We start from the raw sequence: 22500 nt of genomic DNA, 5'->3' as shown, positions 1-22500 counted from the left end.
CTGCAGTTTCAGCTCCACTGCAGCAAACACACATTCTTCTTTTATAAACAGTGTGTGTGTATATGCATTTTATATACAGTATATACATTTATATATATATATATATAAATATTTATCCATTATGTATATATGTGTGTATGTAACTGTATATTATGTATATGTGTGTGAGTGTGTAACTTTATATATGTTACGTTTGTGTTGTTTTTGCAGCTGGCGGGCCTGCAGCACCTCCCCCAACAGCTGTTTTCTGGCCTTGCGCTGCTGGCGGCACTGCTCATCTCTTTTCCTCCAAACCTCATCTTCATCAACTTTCATCAGCTGCTCCACCTCCTCCTCCTGTCTCCTCTCCTTCTGCAGCTCCTCACTCAGATACTGCTGGTACATCTGCTGCTGCTCATGCAGCTCCACCTGCAAAACAACATCCTCCTTTTAGCCCTCAACAGGTAACAACATCAGGTAACATCAGGGAATAACACCAGGTAACAACAGTAACAACACCAGGTAACAACAGTAACAACACCAGGCAATGACAGTAACAACACCAGGTAATGACAGTAAAAACACCAGGTAACAACAGTAACAACACCAGGTAATGAGAGTAACAACACCAGGTAACAACAGTAACAACACCAGGTAATGACAGTAACAACAACAGTAACAACACCAGGTAATGACAGTAACAACACCAGGAAATGACAGTAAAAACACCAGGTAACAACAGTAACAACACCAGGTAACAACAGTAACAACACCAGGTAATGACAGTAACAACACCAGGAAATGACAGTAAAAACACCAGGTAACAACAGTAACAACACCAGGTAACAACAGTAACAACACCAGCTAACAACAGTAACAACACTAGGTAACAACAGTAACAACACTACGTAACAGTAACAACACCAGCTAACAACAGTAACAGCACCAGGTAACAACAGTAACAACACCAGGTAACAACAGTAACAATACCAGCTAACAACAGTAACAACACCAGGTAACAACAGTAACAACACCAGGTAACAACAGTAACAACACCAGGTAACAACAGTAACAACACCAGGTAACAACAGTAACAATACCAGCTAACAACAGTAACAATACCAGCTAACAACAGTAACAACACCAGGTAACAACAGTAACAACACCAGGTAACAACACTAGGTAACAACAGTAACAACACTAGGTAACAACAGTAACAACACCAGGTAACAACAGTAACAACACCAGGTAACAACAGTAACAATACCAGCTAACAACAGTAACAACACCAGGTAACTACACCAGGTAACAACAGTAACAGCACCAGGTAACAACACTAGGTAACAACAGTAACAACACTAGGTAACAACAGTAACAACACTAGGTAACAACACCAGTAACAACAGTAACAGCACCAGGTAACAACACTAGGTAACAACAGTAACAACACTAGGTAACAACAGTAACAACACTAGGTAACAACACCAGGTAACAACAGTAACAGCACCAGTAACAACACTAGGTAACAACAGTAACAACACCAGCTAACAACAGTAACAACACTACGTAACACAGTAACAACACCAGCTAACAACAGTAACAACACTAGGTAACAACAGTAACAACACCAGCTAACAACAGTAACAACACTACGTAACACAGTAACAACACCAGCTAACAACAGTAACAACACTAGGTAACAACAGTAACAACACCAGTTAACAACAGTAACAACACCAGCTAACAACAGTAACAACACCAGCTAACAACAGTAACAACACTAGGTAACAACAGTAACAACACCAGCTAACAACAGTAACAACACTACGTAACACAGTAACAACACCAGGTAACAACAGTAACAACACCAGGTAACAACAGTAACAACACCAGGTAACAACAGTAACAGCACCAGCTAACAACAGTAACAACACCAGGTAACAACAGTAACAACACCAGGTAACAACAGTAACAGCACCAGGTAACAACAGTAACAACACCAGGTAACAACACCAGGTAACAACAGTAACAGCACCAGGTAACAACAGTAACAACACCAGGTAACAACACCAGGTAACAACAGTAACAACACCAGCTAACAACAGTAACAACACCAGGTAACAACAGTAACAGCACCAGGTAACAACAGTAACAACACCAGGTAACAACAGTAACAGCACCAGGTAACAACACCAGGTAACAACAGTAACAACAACAGTAACAGCACCAGGTAACAACACCAGGTAACAACAGTAACAGCACCAGGTAACAACACTAGGTAACAACAGTAACAACATTAGGTAACAACAGTAACAACACCAGCTAACAACAATTAGATTAGGGTGGGAGTGGTTCACCTTCCTGTGACCAGCTTCCTGTCTCTCGTCAGTTTCCTGCTGCAGCAGGTTCTGCAGGAAGTGCATTTCCAGCTGCAGCTTGTCTTGCTGCTCTCTGGCCCGTCGCTTCATCTTCATCCGCAGACCCTGATCCAGCTGACACTGCCTCTGCTGCTGCTCCTGCAGCCTCTGCTGCGTCTCCTGCTGTAACTGCAGCTGCTGCAGGTTCTGCTGTTGCAGCTGGAACAACATATCATCTGATACAACACAACAATAGGACCAGCTGGAACCACACAACATCTGGAACAGAAGATCCAGAACACTCTCTATATAATAATCAAATGTAACATTAAGATGCACAGACCATGAGTGTAGCTTCCTCCCGCTGCAGCTCCTTCTCCTTCCTCTTCCTCTCCTGGGTGAGCTCTACCTGTTTCTGCAAGACTTCCTGTTGCTGCAGCTTTCTCTGATGCTGCTTCAACTGCTGCTCTGTCTCCCGCTGCAGTTTAGCCCTTTGGTCGGCTTCCCAAAGATCCTCCAATAGCTGATCTTCCTGCTGCTGCTTCACATTCTGCTGCTCCTTCAACATCTGCTGCTCCTTCAACATCTGCTGCTCCTTCAACATCTGCTGCTCCTTCAACATCTGTTCATTAACCACCTGGTCCTCAGAGCGACCCCTGAGGACACATAAACATCCTGCCACTGAGCACAAAGTGCTCCCAACGACTCATAGAGAGAAATGTCTGGAAATCATGATAGGCATAATCGAGGTTGGGCTTACTCTGTGGAGGAGGGGCTTAACAGAGAGGGGAGGGGCTTAATGCTCTCTGTCTCTCCTCTCTAATAGGTGCTCTTATTGTGAAGGTGTACAGGTGAGTTACCTGTGGAGCTGCTCCATCTTCTTGGAGACGAGCACCTGTCTGTCTCTCTCTCTCCTCTCTCTTAGAGCTGTAACTCGCTCTCTCATCTTTGCCTGTCGCTCCACCTGGCTCTCCGACTGATCCTCGACCTCCTGCAGGAGCAGCTGCTCCTCCGCATGCAGCATCAGACGTAGCCTGAGTCAGTTGACACAGGTGAGACGAGTGAGACAGGTAAGACAAGTGAGACACAGGTGAGACAGGTGTGGTGTATTAAATCGGTTCATAATACAGCTAGTTACTCTCTAAGGTCATGGAGAGTGCAGAGAAGACGTCGTTCAGGGGCCATATGGTGGGCAGTCAGATGTTGTATAATAACCTCTGAAGTACGTCAGGGGGCCCATATGAACGGACACATGTCACTTAGTGAGGCATGCATTGTCATTGATTACCTCCTGTGAGCACACACACATTTTTCTCCCATGACTTGTATGCACAAAGACAGTTCGGGGGGACTTCCACAATTGTCTCTGGGAACCTCGTATGGCCTGTGTTGGTGTCTGATACTACGCTGTTGTAATAAACCTTATTATATACAAGCTGGTGTCTCCGAGACTTCTTCATCATCTTCACAAACATCACTACAAGACATACCTCACAGGTAAGACAGGTGAGACACAGGTGAGACAGTTGACAAAGGTGACAGAGGAAAGACAGGTGAGAGACAGGTGCGACAGACAAGTCAGATGGACAGGTGAGACACAGGTGAGACAGGTGCAACAGGTGGTGTCTTATACTCAGAGATATTAAGTATTAAAGTAGTATTGTTGTCTCTGATGTCTCTGGTACCTGTCCCTCCTCTGGTCAAGCAGGACTTCTTGTTTCGTCATTGTGTCTCTGATTGTCCTCTGGACGTCTCCGGACAGGAAGCGTCTCTCAGTACTCAGTAACCAGGACGACTTCCTGTCGCAGCTCTGCTGCTGCCGGCTGAAGGACAGGACTTCGTCCCGGGTGACTTCCTGTCTCTGTCTTTCTTCCATCATCCGGGTCTTCTCCTGTCTCCGTCTGTCCTCCATCAGTCGGTCCGTGGGCCGCGAGGATGGGTCCCTGTCCCTCTGTCCACAACTGGGTTTACTACAGATTTACTCTTATTTTTATATTTTATTACAGGTTTATTTAAATAGTTTAGAACTTAAAATAATCAGACAGCTTTCACTGGATAATTAATAAAGAGCTCAAAGACTCACCACAACTGCAGGACTGGATCCACTCTCTCTTCTCGTCTGTCTCTCAGTCCCTCTGTCTCTCTATTTGTTTCTATCTCTGTCTGTCTCTCTTCTCGTCTGTCTCTCAGTCTCTCTACTTGTTTCTATATCTGTCTGTCTCTCTCTCTACCTGTCTCTCAGTCCCTATGTCTCTCTACTTGTTTCTATATCTGTCTGTCTCTGTCTCTACCTGTCTCTCAGTCCCTATGTCTCTCTACTTGTTTATATCTCTGTCTGTTTCTCTCTCTACCTGTCTCTCAGTCCCTCTGTCTCTCTACTTGTTTATATCTCTGTCTGTCTCTCTCTCTATCTTTCTCTCAGTCCCTTTGTCTCTCTACTTGTTTCTATCTCTGTCTGTCTCACTCTCTACCTGTCTACCAGACTGAGCTCTGTCTGTGCCTCTCTACCTGTCTCTCAGTCCCCCTGTACCTGAGTCTCTCTCTCTGTTCGTCTCAAAGTTACAGAGATCTCACCTTAAATGTTTACCCCGGTTGTCATGGAGACAGTAACATGGCGACCGTAAACAAGAGCTTAAACGGTCCCGTTTCACGACAATTAAACCATGGACAAAACGGTCACATGATCTCTGAGATTTAACTGAGGATACAAACAAAACGGTCACATGATCTGAGATTTAACTGAAGATACAAACAAAACGGTCACATGATCTCTGAGATTTAACTGAGGATACAAACAAAACGGTCACATGATCTCTGAGATTTAACTGAAGATACAAACAAAACGGTCACATGATCTCTGAGATTTAACTGAGGATACAAACAAAACGGTCACATGATCTCTGAGATTTAACTGAAGATATAAACATAAATTAAACTTGTATACGTCACAGTGACGTGTCACTTACGCTGTTGCCATGAATTAATCCAGGAAGTGATGAAGACATATTCAACCGTTTCATATCAGATTGTTTACATTGTTTGTATGCATTTATAGTATCTTTCATTAAATTGTTTTTATGTATATTGTTTATATCTATTTATATTTTCTAAATATTTTTTTAATTAATCCGTGAAATCTCTCTCTCACACACACACACACACACACAGCTGTGTATAACATGTTTATTGGTTCCTCTTTATAACTTATGGATCACAGATCAATAAATATTCATGACACACTTCAGCAGGAAATAGAGACACTGTCACGTCATCAGGAGCTCAGATCATACAAAACATATTTTACATATTTACATGTTCTTTTAATTCATCTATGATTTACACATTGTCCGCTACTAACCCTAAATGCTAACCCTACATGCTAACACTACATGCTAACGTGTTTCTGTAACATGTTGCAGAACTCCCATTGTAAAACTTGTTACATAAACATATGTATTCTTTGTGTGTGTGTGTGTGTGTGTGTGTGTGTGTGTGTGTGTGTGTGTGTGTGTGTGTGTGTGTGTGTGTGTGTGTGTGTGTGTGTGTGTGTGTGGTATTTACAGATGATAAAGGCTGAAGAAATATAACATGTGGACTTTTACATCCTGGACCAGAGCTTCAAGAGAAATACAAATATAAAACATTTAAATAATCAGAAACACAGAAACTCAGAGACACAGAGACTCAGAGACTCAGAGACACAGACACAGAGACAGAGACAGAGACAGAGACAGAGACTCAGAGACACAGACACAGAGACAGAGACTCAGAGACACAGACACAGACACAGAGACAGAGACTCAGAGACAGAGACACAGACTGAGACAGAGACTCCGAGACAGAGACTCCGAGACACAGAGACAGAGACTCAGAGACACAGACACAGACACAGAGACTCAGAGACACAGAGACAGAGACAGAGACTCAGAGACACAGACACAGAGACAGAGACTCAGAGACAGAGACACAGACTGAGACACAGGCTCCGAGACAGAGACTCCAAGACTCCGAGACAGAGACTCAGAGACTCCGAGACAGAGAGTCAGAGACTCAGAGAGAGAGACAGAGACAGAGAGACAGAGAGACGGAGACAGAGACAGAGACAGAGACAGAGACACAGACTGAGACAGAGACTCAGAGACAGACACAGAGACTCAGAGACAGAGACTTGGAGACTCAGAGACAGAGACTCAGAGACAGAAACACAGAGACACAGAGACTCAGAGACAGAGACTTGGAGACTCAGAGACAGAGACACAGAGACAGAGACACAGAGACTCAGAGACAGAGACTCAGAGACAGAGACTTAGAGACAGACACAGAGACTCAGAGACAGAGACTTAGAGACAGACACAGAGACACAGAGACAGAGACTTGGAGACTCAGAGACAGAGACTCAGAGACACAGAGACAGAGACTCAGAGACAGCGACTCAGAGACAGAGAGACAGAGACTCAGAGACAGAGACTAAGAGACAGAGACACAGAGACTCAGAGACAGAGACACAGAGACAGAGAGACAGACACTCAGAGACAGAGACTCAGAGACAGAGACACAGAGACAGAGAGACAGACACTCAGAGACAGAGACTCAGAGACAGAGAGACAGAGACTAAGAGACAGAGACTCAGAGACAGATACACAGAGACTCAGAGACACAGAGACAGAGAGACAGAGACTAAGAGACAGAGACTCAGAGACAGATACACAGAGACTCAGAGACACAGAGACTCAGACTCAACATATTCATCATTAATGTAAAGACAGCAGGTTGTCCTCACCACTGAAACTGACTCTGATCATTCTTTCATTCACTAATAAAGCACTTCATCAGTGATGAGAGGATGAACAGGAAGTGAGGAAGAGGAGGAGCATCTTAAGGTCATGAATGACATTACACAGAATAAATACCCTTCATAGAGAGAGCAGCTGCAGGCTGCTGGGACATTATTATTACACAGCTTTAGAGTCATTCCACTGGAGCTGCAGTCACGCTCCTGGAACACTGCAGGTCTTGAATCTTGAAATGTATCCCCATGTTTCCAGATGTTTTCACAGAGATGAATCTCCTCCTCAGACGTCGTCAAATATCCGGCTTCGAGAAGACGACATGGACAGATACCGTCCCGCAGGTCTGAGAGAAACATTGCGTCAATACACACACACACACACACACACACCCACACACACTGCAGCTGTACACCGGGAAGGATGTGTGTCTGTGTGTGTGTACCTGCTCTCCTCCACAGTGTCAGCGTTGTAGTCCAGAGGCTCAGCGTCCTGCAGCAGCTCAAGGTTGTCCCTCTGAGAGTAACCCGCCTCTGGTATAACACAAACACTGTTACACACACTGTAGAGCATAGTTCAGTAACAGGCGGACCACCGTCCGGGTTTGGACCCCGACGCAGACCTATATGGACCTGGACCTATAATCAATACATTAAGAAGGGATTTTGATTTTGACGGGGCAATTCTATTTTAACCAGCGCCAACAGGGGGCGACAGAGACCATGGAAGCAATACAGGGAGATAAACACAAGAAGAAGAGACAAGTTAGCGGGAGACAGAGAGACAGAAGGCGGAGAGTACAGTGAGGGGAGAGACGAGTTAGCGGGAGACAGAGAGAGAAAAAAGAGAAAAGTGAGGGGAGAGACAAGTTAGCGGGAGACGGAGCGAGAAGACAAAGAGAAGAGTGAGAGGAGAGACGAGTTAGCGGGAGACAGAGAGAGAGAAGGCGGAAATATATATATATAAATATAATATATATATATATATATAAATATATATATATATATATTATATTTATATATATAAATATAATATATATATATGTTATATTTATATATATATTATATTTATATATATATAAATATAATATATATATATGTATATTATATTTATATATATAAATATAATATACATATACAGTGGTATGCAAAAGTTTGGGCACCCCTCTGAGATTTCATGACAATTTGCTTTTCCTTTATAATAGAAGATCACAGCAACAACATTTGTTTTCCTACAAAGATGTAGACGTTTTAGTGTTTTCCAGACCAAAATTCTTAGGGTAGCATTACATAGTTTTATTATAATAAAATAAAATGCAAAAAATGGGATGTGCAAAAGTTGGGCACCCTTATAAATAGCATTCATTTCAACACCTGTACGGATTTATAGCTGACAGGTTGCTGCACAAAATTGCTTTGATTAGCTCATTAGACCTTCAATTACAAAGACAGGTGGAACCAATCATGAAAAAGGCTATTTAACATAGGTAATAGCTGGCTGTGCCTGGCCTAGGTTCTTTCTTAGGGAGTGGCAAGATGGGGACCTCAAAACAACTCTCCACTGACCTGAAAGCTAAGATAATCCAACATTATAAATTAGGAGAAGGGTACAAAAAATTATCTGACAGGTTTAAACTGTCTGTCTCCACAGTCAGAAACGTAGTTGTGAAATGGAAGGCCACAGGAACAGTCCGTGTGAAGGAAAGATGTGGTAGGCCGACAAAAATAGGGGAAAGGCACAGGCGAAGGATGGTGAAAATGGTCACAGAGAAGCCACAGACCACCTCCAGAGAACTACAACAACATCTGGCTGCTGATGGTGTAGTTGTTCACCGTTCCACAATCCAGCGTACTTTGCACCAGGAAGAGCTCATTGGAAGGGTGATGTGCAAAAAGCCTTTCCTGAGTGTTAATCACAAGAAGAGTCGCATGAGGTATGCAAAAGCACATCTGGACAAGCCAGAAGCATTTTGGAACAAAATACTGTGGTCAGATGAGACCAAGATTGAGTTATTTGGTCATAACATGAACAGGTATGCATGGCGAAAAAAACACACTGCATTCAATGAAAAGAACTTGTTGCCCACTGTAAAATTTGGTGGAGGATCTATCATGTTATGGGGCTGTGTGGCTAGCACAGGTACTGGAAAAACTTGTTAAAGTTGAGGGCCACATGAATTCCTTACAGTACCAGGAGATTCTTGACAAGAATGTTCTAGAGTCAGTCACAAAGTTGAAGCTACGCCGGGGTTGGATTTTTCAGCAGGACAATGATCCTAAGCACCGATCAAAATCCACCAAGGAATTCATGCAGAAGCACAGGTACAATGTTCTGGAATGGCCATCCCAGTCCCCAGACCTTAACATCATTGAAAATGTATGGATTTATTTGAAGAAGGCTGTCCATGCAACGGAGGCCAAGAAACCTGACTGAACTGTAGACGTTTGTGTGGAAGAATGGGCCAAAATACCACCTGCCAGGCTTAAGGGACTTGTCTGTGGCTACAGGAGGCGTCTACCAGGCCGTTATTGCAGCAAAAGGAGGCAATACTAAATATTAATGGAATTATTTCTTAGGGGTGCCCAAATTTATGCACATGCCTATTTTTGTTTGAATGCACATAAACATGTTTCTGTTTGACCAATAAAAGTTATTTCACTACTGAGATGTTTCTGTTACCATAAGGTATAACATATGTTAAATGAAGTTGCTGCTTCAAAAGCTCAGCAAGTGACAAACTGATGCAGTGGGTTTTCCTAAGGGTGCCCAAACTTTTGCATACCACTGTAATATATATTAATATATATATATATATATATATATATATTAATATATATATATATATATATATATATATATTAATATATATATATATATATATTATATTTATATATTTATATATATATATATATATATATATAAATATAATATATATATATATTATATTTATATATATAAATATAATATATATATAAATATTTATATATATATATATAATATATATATATAAATATAATATATATATAAATATATATATTATATTTATATATATATATATAAATATATATATAAATATTTATATATATAAATATAATATATATATATATATATATATATTATATTTATATATATATATATATATTATATATATATATATATATAAATATAATATATATATAAATATAAATATATATATATATATTATATATATATTATATTTATATATATATATAAATATAATATATATATAAATATATATTTATATATTCATATATGAATAATTTATTATTTGTATATGTATATTATTAATATATAGTGAGGTGCAGAGTGTCTCACGGGGGTTCCTGTCGCTGTAACTCGTCTCCTTCATCTCATGGCTCCTCACTGAGGTGTCCTCCCTCTGACCATAACGCTCCTTCCACTCCTACACACACACACACACACACACACACACACACACACACACACACACACACACACACACACACACACACACACACACACACACACACACACACACACACACACACACACACACACACACACACACACACACACACACACTGCTGAGCACATCACCAGGACGGAGCTGCCATCCATGGAGGACCTCTACACCCAGCGGTGTAGGAAGAAGGCCGGTAGGATATTAAAGGACCCCCATCACCCCAGCACCAATCTGTTCTGTCTGCTGCCGTCTGGCAGACGGTGCCGCAGCATCCGGACCAAGACCACCAGACTCAGGGACAGTTTTATACCACAGGCTATAAGACTGCTGAACTCCTGAGCTCTGTGAATGTCTACTCACATCTGTTTATAGTACGTACACACACACACACACACACACACACACACACACACACACACACACACACACACACACACACACACACACACACACACACACATACATATACAGTGGGGAGAACAAGTATTTGATACACTGCCGATTTTGCAGGTTGTCCCTCTTACAAAGCATGAAGAGGTCTGTATTTTTTAACATAGGTACTCTTCAACTGTGAGAGACGGAATCTAAAACTGAAATCCAGAAAATCACATCGTATGATTTTTAAATAATTAGTTTGCTTTTTATTTCATGACATAAGTATTTGATCACATACCAACCAGTAAGAATTCCGGCTCTCACAGACCTGTTAGTATTTCTTTAAGAAGCCCTCCTGTTCTCCACTCATTACCTGTATTAACTGCACCTGTTTGAACTTGTTACCTGTATAAAAGAGACCTGTCCACACACTCAATCAAACAGACTCCAACCTCTCCACAATGGCCAAGACCAGAGAGATGTGTAAGGACATCACGGATAAAATGTAGACCTGCACACGGCTGGGATGGGCTACAGGACAATAGGCAAGCAGCTCGATGAGAAGGCAACAACTGTTGGTGCAGTTATTAGAAAATGGAAGAAGTTCAAGATGACGGTCTATCTCCCTCGGTCTGGGGCTCCATGCAAGATCTCACCTCGTGGGGCATCAATGATCATGAGGAAGGTGAGGGATCAGCCCAGAACTACACGGCAGGACCTGGTCAATGACCTGAAGAGAGCTGGGACCACAGTCTCAAAGAAAACCATCAGTAACACACTACGCCGTCATGGATTAAAATCCTGCAGCGCACGCAAGATCCCCCTGCTCAAGCCAGCGCATGTCCCGGCCCATCTGAAGTTTGCCAATGACCATCTGGATGATCCAGAGGAGGAATGGGAGAAGGTCATGTGGTCTGATGAGACAAAAATAGAGCTTTTTGGTCTAAACTCCACTTGCCGTGTTTGGAGGAAGAACCAGGATGAGTACAACCCCAAGAACACCATCCCAACCGTGAAGCATGGAGGTGGACACATCATTCTTTGGGGATGCTTTTCTGCAAAGGGGACAGGACGACTGCAGCGTATTGAGGGGAGGATGGATGGGGCCATGTATCGCGAGATCTTGGCCAACAACCTCCTTCCCTCAGTGAGAGCATTGAAGATGGGTCGTGGCTGGGTCTTCCAGCATGACAACGACCCCAAACACACAGCCAGGGCAACTAAGGAGTGGCTCCGTAAGAAGCATCTCAAGGTCCTGGAGTGGCCTAGCCAGTCTCCAGACCTGAACCCAATAGAAAATCTTTGGAGGGAGCTGAAAGTCCGTATTGCCCAGCGACAGCCCCGAAACCTGAAGGATCTGGAGAAGATCTGCATGGAGGAGTGGGCCAAAATCCCTGCTGCAGTTTGAGCAAACCTGGTCAAGAACTACAGGAAACATCTGCTCTCTGTGATTGCAAACAAAGGTTTCTGTACCGGATATTAAATTCTGTTATCAAATACTTCTGTCATGCAATAAAATGCAAATTAATTATTTAAAAATCATACGATGTGATTTTCTGGATTTTTGTTTTACGTTCCGTCTCTCACAGTTGAAGAGTACCTATGATATACATTACAGACTTCTTCATGCTTTGTAAGTGGGAGAACCTGCAAAATCGGCAGTGTATCAAATACTTCTTCTCCCCACTGTATAATTATATAATATATATATATCTATTATATTATACACATCTGTTTATATAATACATTATTTTCTTCTCTCTTTTTGCACTATTTGATTTATCTTATCTGCACTGTGTATGTTGAGTTGTTGGAGGAGCCTGGGATATAACATTTTCATTGCCAACCTATACGCTGTATCTGCTGTGCATATGACCAATAAAACCTTTGAACCTTTGAACACACACACAGTGAAGCTCTTGTAGATGATTGTATTATTGATACGGCAGCAGTAGCTGACTCACTCTCCTCCGGTTCTCTCCGTCTTCAATCCTCTGCCGCTTCCTCTTCTCTGTAAGAACACACACACATTATAATTATTATATAATAACAGAGAAATATAATATATAAATAACCGGTATGTAACTAGAGTCTGACCCCAGTCTGATGAGTTCCCGGCCCTCGTCGATGAGGGTCAGAGGTCATCTCACTGTCTCCCACAAACTGCTGGAAGCCCAGGAGATTCAGGCAGCGAGTCCCTAGACTGAAACACAATAACACTTCAGATATATCATTCACCCAGTACCAGGGGTCCTGCTCTTACTGGGGGTTTTGCTACGTCTTACTGGGGCTCGACTCCCTCTTACTGGGGGCCCTGCCCCCTCTTACGCCCTCAAACCAAAATGCAGATTTTCCCCGTAAAATGTTAAAGTGATTCCAGAAAACAATATCCTGTTGGTCAGATACGGTTTAATGACTCCAGAAATATGAAGACGGTGTCAGATTTCTGGTCGGACGGCAGAGACAGCTTTCTTTTTACGGATAATAAATAGGGGATGGGTGTCCGGTTGGTTAGCCGGGGGACGAGTGGCAGGCAGCAGGCTGACACAGAAACGGAGATTTCTGAACTACATCCTTTCTTTGACTCTCCTTTTTTCTGGAGAGGAAGTAAAGAAACCGGACTCGGGTTTTTTTGTTTTTGATTAAATGACATTAGGCCCCCACCCAACCCCAACCCCAACCCCCGACACTCATTAAAACAGACACTTCATCCCTTACTGTCTAACCTTAACCCCAGCTGAAACACAATGATGGGGAATTTTTAAAATCAGGCGTTATGCAGGCCGGCAGCAGGAACAGGGAAATGATTTTAAGGGGATTTACCTGAAACAGGATTCCTTTAAAACAGGATTACCTGAAGCGGAACTGATTTTTGGTGATTTTCCTAAGCAGGGAAATGTTTTAAACAGGTTTACCTAAGCAGGGAAATGATTTAAGGTGGGGGTTTCCTGAAGAGGATTCCTTTAAACCCGGTTTTCCCTAACGGGAAATGATTTAAGGGGGTTTTAACACTGAAGCGGGAAATGCCCCAAAAAGCGGGTTTAACCGAAGCAGGAACTTTTTAAAGGGTAAATTTACCCTGAAAGCAGGAAGTAAATTAAAAGAGGATTACCTGAAGAAAAGGAAAAAAAAAAAACTGTTTTAAAAGGGTGATTTCCCCTTAAAAAAGCGGGAAAGTGATTAAAGCGGGTTTTAAACCTAAAAGAAAGGAAGTGTTTAAAAGGGCGGGGTTTTACCTGAAGCGCGGAAGTACTTAAAAAAAGGTTTTTACCTGAACAGGAAGTGATTAAAGGGGGTTTCCCCTGAAGCAAAAATACTTGAAAAAGGGTTTTCCCTGAAGCAAGAAAACCCTTTAAAGCAGGGTTCCCTTTAAAGAAAGAATCCTTAAAAGCGGGGTTTACCGAAGCAGGAAGTCCCTTAAAGCGGGGTTTCCCCTAAAGCGGGAATATTTAAAAGCGGGGTTTTACCGAAGCAGGAATGGTTTAAACCAAGGGTCCTTTTAAGGGCGGGAAGTATTTTAAGAAAGGTTTCCCTTTAAGCGGGAAAGTGTTTTAAACAGTTTACCGAAGCGGGAATATTTAAAAGCATTTTACCTGAAGCAGGAAGTTTTTTTAAAGCATTTTTTCCCCTGAAGGGGGGAAGTGATTAAAGCGGGTTTCCCTGAACGGGAAAAGTACTTAAAGCGGGTTTTACCTGAAGCGGGAAAGTGTTTAAAAGCAGGGTTACCGAAGAAAGGAAGTACTTAAAGCGGGGTTTCCGTGAAGCAGGAAAGTAAAAAAAAGGCATTTTAAAACCTAAAGGGAAAGGAAGGGGATTAAAGGGGGGTTACCTAAAGCGGGAATACTTAAAGCAGTTTAAACCTAAGCAGGAAGTAAATTAAAGCGGGTTAAACCTGAACGGGGAATATTTTAAAGAAATTTTTAACCTGAAGCAGGAAGTACTTAAAGCGGGGTTTACCTGAACAGGGATATTTAAAAGGGCCGGTTTACCTGAAGCGGGAAAAAAACTTAAAGCAGGGTTTCCTAAAGCAAAAAGTTTTTTAAAGCGGGTTTACCTGAAGCGGAATATTTAAAAGGGCAGGTTTATTTTTGAAGAAGGAAGTATTTAAAAGCGGGTTTTTCCCTGAAGCGGGAAGCCCTTTAAAAGCGGGTTTACCTGAAGCAGGAAGTGTTTAAAAGGGGGGGTTTACCTAAGCGGGAATTATTTAAAAGCGGGTTTTTACCTGAAGCGGGAAAGGGGTTTAAAAACCGGGGTTACCCTGAAGCGGGAAGTTTGAAGCGGGTTTACCTGAAGCAAGAAGCCCTTTAAAAGCGGGTTCCCTAAAAGCGGGAAAATTCCCTTAAAGCAGGTTTACCTGAAGCGGGGAAGCCCTTTAAAAAACCGGTTTACCTGAAGCGAAAGTACTTAAAGCGGGTTTTTCCCCGAAAAAAAGTGGCGAGGGCAGAGGATGACGATAGCCTGGGTATAATGTAAAGCCGTTAGCAATGAAAGACAGAACACGCATGGGGGCCCATGACTGAAACGGGGAACAAAACCAACAAAAAACACGATTTTTTATTATTTTAGTTTTTTCATAAATTCTATTTTGTAACAATATAAATTCGGGGCCATAAAAATTTCCAATTTTCCCTTTTAAGGGGCCCCCCCCTTTTTTTTTCCCTGGTTTTCCCATTTAGGGTGAACTCCACTTTGTGAAGCGGGTTTAAACATTAATGGCTGTTTTGGGGTTTTTTTGGGGGGGCTCAGCAAATAAAACCCTGTTTTTCCAGCGGGTACACTGTTTTCTCAAACCCCGGAAATCAGGGGGCACTTTTCCCGGGGTGGCCCCAGGAGAAAAAATAAAAACATATACAAAAAAGGGGAGGGGGTACTCACTTTAGTGAGATACATTATGTGTGTATACACACACACACACACCCACACACACAAAATAAAAAATACATTCTTGCATACTTTATATATATATGTATCTAAAATTATTAAAAAAAGAATCATATATACAAAAATTATAGAAAGAAAAATAATAAAGATAAATTTTAATTAATCTATCTATATATAAATTTTCAATCTTATTTTATATGTAAATATAGATAGAAATAACATATATAAAAAAGAAAGATATATATTTTAAAATGTTTTAAAGTATTTATATCGTAGTATGTAAAAGTAAGTTTTTATTATGTTTTTGTAGGGTATGAATGTAATATTTAAAAATGTATGTTTTATATGAAAGTATGTAGAAAGGAAAAGTATGTATGTAGGGAGTTTTGAAATGTAAATATGTAGTATGAATTTATGAAGGGTATGTATGTATGAATTATGAAGTATGTATGAAAATGTATAAAATTTTAAGTATGGGGGGATGAATGTATGTATGTTTGAAAGGGGGCAGGGTGTTGGGCACCTACATTCCAAACAGGGGGCCTTAAACCCTCTTCCAATTAGCAGTATTGGGGGCAGGCGGGGACACCAAAACACCAGGGGCCCCCCCCGATCACTCCCTCAGGGGAGAAAAAGCACACCGAAGGGGGCAGGGGGGGTGTTGGCAAAACGGGGAACAGGGGGCCCCCTTTTCGGGAAAACCCTAAGAAATTTGGTAAGGCCGAAAGGGGCTAGCGCCCAGTTTAATGTTAGCCTTTTTTTTTGGAAAGGGTTTTTGGGGGGGGATTTGGGGAAAAATAAAGCCCTTTTTGTTTCAAACACTGCCTCTGCCCTTTGACTGCTGCACAAACCATTTTTTCCTTTTTTTTCGGGCCCATCCGTTACAGTTTATAAAAGAATGTACTTATTTATGTATAAACCCCTGAGGTTGGTAGTTGTCGGCTCTTTTTTGTTTGATGAAAATGGGCAGAGCCCCTTGGATCAGACCCAGGAATTTCAGACACAGAGGGGGGGTGACCGGCAAAACACCTGCAGGAGAGGGGGAAAAACATCATTAAATTAAAATATAAAAAGGGTTTTTCCTAATATAAAAAGCTTATATTTTAACGAAACGATATTTTTAATATTTAAATTGGTCAGATAAGCTGAAATTTATTTGAATCCCAGCGCTCCATTTGCAACAAAAACCCAGGGAAAACCCTGTAAAAAAAAGGTTTAATATAAAAGGTTAGGGTTTAAATTTAATAAACTTAACCCAAAAAGTAAGGAATGTTTTGTTTGGAAAATTTTTTCTTTGATTAACAAAGCTTCTTGGAAATTTAAATCTTCCCACCGTTGGAAAGCCCTTTTTTCTTCCCTTTTTAAAAACGGTGCCACATCTGGGGGAAACATGAATCTGTGGGAAACAGCAGAGTAGGGTTTTTGCCCCCATGAAAAATGTGACAAAACCCCCCCTCTGCCCCCTTTTCGTTTCGGAGAGGTCTGATTGGACTTTGAACCTCGAATTTCGAATTTTTCGTAAAATGTTTATTAAACAAAGACCATCCCCTTTCTGACTATATGGGGTGCCCGGGGCTGCCGACTTTAAAATTTGGAACATAAAAAAGCCCCTTTTTTTTTTGTAAAAAAGGGCCCTATTTTAAAATGCAAAACCTTTGTTTTTTTATGTTAATAAAGATTTCCCCAATTTTTTGTTCGTTTAAAAAGGTACCCTTTGGGTTTTACGGTATTAAAAAAATCACACCCACTGCAGTTGGGGCAATCCAAATGACGCAGGGGAGCAGCACACAGGAAACCTTTAGTGTTTACGGATTTATTGGGGTCACAATGGTTTTCTAAAAAGCATCAAAAAAAGGTTTGGAAAAATTTTGAAAAGGTTAAAGATTTAACCCCAAGAAAGTTTAAGTGTTTAAAATTTTGGTTGCAGTTTTTGCAAATCACATGACGACAACCAACATGGCATATCATTTTTAAGGGGGGTAAGGCCCTTTTAACTTTACAAACAACAAACAGTTCTACCCCCTCTTTTATCAATACAGGGAGTACAATATAAATTTTTATAATATTCTAAACATTTTAAAAGTTACAAAACCCCATGTCATGACGACAACTCACCGGGACGTCTGCAACAGCGGGGGCCCCCGAGAAGAACGCAAAAAAACTTTATTTGAGACCACCACTTTCAGAAAAAAAGAAAAAGGAAATTTTCTGAAAAAGATTGCGGAGTTTTTTGGGGACTTGATAAGAGGCCTTGCGGGATTGTTAGGGTGGGGGATTTAAAGAACTCTTGCGCACAAATTGAGCCAGGGTAAAAACCGTTTCCCCCAAAAAGCTAAAGGTGATGGGGTAACGTGCCCCACAAAAAAACTTCCCACACTGTCCGAGATTACAGGGGAATACAGGCCCGTTTAAGCTGTCATTTTTACAACTGTATCCCCGGGGGGCCTCGCTTCAGATGGAGGCCTTTTCTCACATTTTACATCACATTTTATCACTGAAACTGGAGAGTTTATGTTTTTTGAAAAAAAAAAATGGGGGACAGTCACACAGCCGATCACATTGCAAAGAGAAACTGAAAGGAATAATTTTCGAGGTGGGAAAATTCCAAGTACCAAGATCGTTTTTTGTGGGGCATGAAAAAGCAGGCAAACCGGTTGCGTGCACCAACCATGGGTTTCTTTCACCCCCAAATTGGGCCAGCAGCCCTCCCCGGGGAAATATGAAATTTGGGGCCCCTGCCCCCGGCCACACATTACCATCTGCATAAACAGCGCTCGAAGGGGGGACCCCCCCTTTTCCGCACTTTTGGGCCCAAGAAAATAATTCACCCCGGCTGCCACTGTCCCCCCTGCTTTTGAATTTTACAAAAAGAAAATGTGGTGGTGCATGGGGGCCCACAGTCGAAAACCCCAAAGATCCTCAAGACTAAAACCGGGCCAGGAAAATAGACCCCGGCCCAGGGCGCCCTTAAAGGGGCCCGGGCCCGGAAAAAAGTGCTACATCAAATGCGGGGGGTGCCTTGAAACCCCCCGCTTCAAGAAGCCTCCCTTTCTCTCCGACCCAAAACCCAAAAAGAAAGAGGGGTATTCAGTGGGGCAAAAACTAGCTGAAAGTCTAAATTTTTCAGGGGCTTGCCCGGGAGGTGACACGGTGGATTCCCCCGGGGCCCACGCAAAAAAGACACTGTGATTGGGGTTTTTGCTGCGGGCCCCGTGAAAGGAAAAAATGAGGAGGAACAGGATGAGACAAGCGAGATGAAGGCCTATTTGAAGACTTCACTAAATGCACTGGAGGCCCCCTGGAATGTTGGAAGAAAAATGAGGATAGATATCCAAAGTTGTCAAGAGCTGCTAGGAGATTTCACAGCATCCCCTCCACCTCCACGCCCTCAGAGAGGATATTTTCCAAAGCGGGTTTCATTGCCAACAAATCAAGGAGCGCACTTTTCCCGACCAACGTGAACAAGCTGGTTTTCCTGGCACACAACCTCAGAAAAACCAGACAATCACAGGTGCAGTAGAACCCTTTTATGTGAAGAAGTGATTTCTTTCTTTTTCTTTTGGGACAATTGTGAATTAAGCTGGAGGCTGCGTGGGGAGCGTCTCTTTCTCTCTCTCTCTTTTTGCTGCATGTGCACTTTCTGAAGCCCATTCGATTCTGACTTTTATTATGTTTATTTGTCCGTTGTTGTATAATTGTTTTTATTCAGGCTTATTGTATTTCTAAAAACATTTATGTCATTTTGCACTAGTTCCAGGCTGTTGTGATAAGTTCAATTATTCATTTATTTTATCCCGATTCCCGAGAGTAAACTGTGAATTAAAAGCCAGGTTCTTAACTGAGCGATAAAGGCACGTTTTGGCACGTTGTTGTTTTTGAAGCCATTTTGTTCCGATTTTATGTGAACTGTTGTGATGTTTAATATGTCCAGTTTCGTTCATCTGGCTTTAAATAAATAAAGGTATTTGTTTCACACCTACCATGTTTTTTGAGCTCTTTTGTTTGAAACGGAAAAATATAAAGATTTAGCTGCTATCTGAAAAAAAAAAGGTTCGACTATCAGTCGACTACGGCAAAATCTGACGAATCAGATTTGACTATGAAAATCCTTAGTCGAAAACAGCCCTACTGACAGCTAAGGGCAGTCAGGCAGGACTCCTGGAGGCCATACGAGACCGGAGATTGGCTGCTGTTTGGCAGAGGGGATTTGTCACATTTTTCATGGGCGCAACCCACATACTCAGCTTTGCTGCTCCTCCCACAAATGCATGTTCCTCACAGATGTAGCACCATTTAAAAAGGTACGTTTGTTACACCAAAGAAATAATCTACCAAACACACATTTCCTTCCTTTTTGTATTAAGATTATATACTGACATGAACTGCAGGCTGTATACAGATGGTTCAGTATATAATGTACAGTAATATATAATATATATATACTGACATGCCGCTGAACTGCAGGCTGTAGGCGTCGGTCTGGTGATGGGGGGCCAGGTAATAGTAGTTGAAGACCCTGATCCTGAACACCGTGGAGTACACACAGGTACACAGGAAGGAGATGGTGAGGAAACATGCCACCTGGAGAATGGGGGGAACACTTTGTTACACTGAACACTGTGTGTGTTTGTGTCTCTTTGTGTGTATGGAGGCTGTGGCTCAGTGGGACAGTGTGCCGATCTTTGGATCAGGGTATAATAGGTTTGAGTTCCACTGCAGTCAGCATGTCGTTGTGTCCTTGGGAGAGACCCTCCACCCATATGCTGCTGTGGGGATTGCCCATAGTATTGATTTATGTAAGTCGCTTTGGATAAAAGTGTCTAACAGGTAACATGTAATGTGTGCGTGTGTGTGTGTTTCTCACCTGGATGTAAAGGTAGTTGTAGTCCCTTTCTGCCAGCTGGATGAGGACAGCGAACAGGGACAGGACAGGTCTGGTGCTGAAGAACGTGCACTCAGACCAGACCACACACACACTGAACACACTCAGGACCACCGAGAGACACCTGTAGAACCAGCACTTCAGGAGACACTCCCAGTACCACTCTGACACACACACACACACACACACACACACACACACACACACACACACACACACACACACACACACACACACACACACACACACACACACACACACACACACACACACACACAATGTATTAGCTGGCTCTGTCCTCATCTGAGGTGCGACAGGAAGCTGTTAATTGTCTGTCATACCTGTAGTGGGGGTGTACAGGTATCTGCTGACCCAATTGGGGGGCTCTAAGGACGGGAAGCTGTGGATGAACTGATGGGCTGAGCTGGTCTCGTTTTTGGCCACGTCCTCCAGGTGCAGGGCCTGCCGCAGGAGGATCTGCCACTGTACCCGGGTCCTGTTGTGTCTCTGGACGGCGTAGATCACCTGGACACACAACGAATGAACCTGATGAACTTGGGTTTAATGGTGCTTGATAGATAGATAAATAGATTACACTCTCTAGATTACGCTCTCTAGATTACGCTCTGTAGATAAATAGATTACACTCTCTAGATTACGCTCTCTAGATAAATAGATTACACTCTCTAGATTACGCTCTGTAGATAAATAGCTTACGCTCTCTAGATTATGCTCTCTAGATAAATAGATTACACTCTCTAGATTACGCTCTCTAGATTACGCTCTGTAGATAAATAGATTACGCTCTCTAGATAAATAGATTACACTCTCTAGATTACGCTCTCTAGATTATGCTCTCTAGATAAATAGTTTACGCTCTCTAGATTATGCTCTCTAGATAAATAGATTACGCTCTCTAGATAAATAGATTACACTCTCTAGATTACGCTCTCTAGATTACGCTCTGTAGATAAATAGATTACACTCTCTAGATAAATAGATTACACTCTCTAGATTACGCTCTGTAGATAAATAGATTACACTCTCTAGATTACGCTCTCTAGATTACGCTCTGTAGATAAATAGATTACACTCTCTATATTACGCTCTCTAGATAAATAGATTACACTCTCTAGATTACGCTCTCTAGATTACGCTCTGTAGATAAATAGATTACACTCTCTAGATTACGCTCTCTAGATTACGCTCTCTAGATAAATAGTTTACACTCTCTAGATTACGCTCTCTAGATAAATAGATTACACTCTCTAGATTACGCTCTCTAGATAAATAGATTACACTCTCTAGATTACGCTCTCTAGATTACGCTCTGTAGATAAATAGATTACACTCTCTAGATTACGCTCTCTAGATTATGCTCTCTAGATAAATAGTTTACGCTCTCTAGATTATGCTCTCTAGATAAATAGATTACGCTCTCTAGATAAATAGATTACACTCTCTAGATTACGCTCTCTAGATTACGCTCTGTAGATAAATAGATTACACTCTCTAGATTACGCTCTCTAGATTATGCTCTCTAGATAAATAGTTTACGCTCTCTAGATTATGCTCTCTAGATAAATAGATTACGCTCTCTAGATAAATAGATTACACTCTCTAGATTACGCTCTCTAGATTACGCTCTGTAGATAAATAGATTACACTCTCTAGATAAATAGATTACACTCTGTAGATTACGCTCTGTAGATAAATAGATTACACTCTCTAGATTACGCTCTCTAGATTACGCTCTGTAGATAAATAGATTACACTCTCTATATTACGCTCTCT

The 22500-nt window shown here is 41.8% G+C and overlaps 2 protein-coding genes across 6 annotated transcripts in view; both read right to left on the bottom strand.

The window, feature by feature from the left end:
- The window catches only part of cfap53 (cilia and flagella associated protein 53), a 7144-nt gene extending 1792 nt beyond the window's left edge, over positions 1-5352 (bottom strand). The window contains exons 1-7 of one of the 5 annotated variants that reach the window (XM_063889071.1): positions 4420-5352; positions 4022-4319; positions 3197-3370; positions 2680-2992; positions 2337-2555; positions 192-408; positions 1-17 (exon numbers count right to left, since the gene is read on the bottom strand). The exon at positions 1-17 is cut by the window's left edge and continues 86 nt beyond it. In XM_063889071.1, coding sequence (XP_063745141.1) covers positions 1-17; positions 192-408; positions 2337-2555; positions 2680-2992; positions 3197-3370; positions 4022-4248 — 1167 coding nt within the window. In that variant the 5' untranslated portion in view covers positions 4249-4319; positions 4420-5352. The remainder of the gene's footprint in view (positions 18-191; positions 409-2336; positions 2556-2679; positions 2993-3196; positions 3371-4021; positions 4320-4419) is intronic. The other 4 variants (XM_063889069.1, XM_063889070.1, XM_063889068.1 and 1 more) reach the window with 4 other exon arrangements.
- Positions 5353-5505: 153 nt separating this feature from the next.
- Positions 5506-22500, bottom strand: part of LOC134868577 (G-protein coupled receptor-associated protein LMBRD2B-like) — a 21041-nt gene continuing 4046 nt past the window's right edge. Inside the window, 12 exon segments of the mRNA XM_063889818.1 lie at positions 5506-7469; positions 7569-7656; positions 10460-10547; positions 12908-12954; positions 13030-13075; positions 13077-13162; positions 15396-15459; positions 16745-16800; positions 16803-16853; positions 20276-20405; positions 20689-20870; positions 21048-21231. Coding sequence (XP_063745888.1) covers positions 7409-7469; positions 7569-7656; positions 10460-10547; positions 12908-12954; positions 13030-13075; positions 13077-13162; positions 15396-15459; positions 16745-16800; positions 16803-16853; positions 20276-20405; positions 20689-20870; positions 21048-21231 — 1083 coding nt within the window. The 3' untranslated portion in view covers positions 5506-7408.

The sequence above is a fragment of the Eleginops maclovinus genome, chromosome 8, assembly GCF_036324505.1.
Source record: "Eleginops maclovinus isolate JMC-PN-2008 ecotype Puerto Natales chromosome 8, JC_Emac_rtc_rv5, whole genome shotgun sequence".
NCBI lineage: Eukaryota > Metazoa > Chordata > Actinopteri > Perciformes > Eleginopidae > Eleginops > Eleginops maclovinus.
Note: the sequence above shows the minus strand (reverse complement) of the source record. Positions and strands in the feature narration are given on the sequence as shown.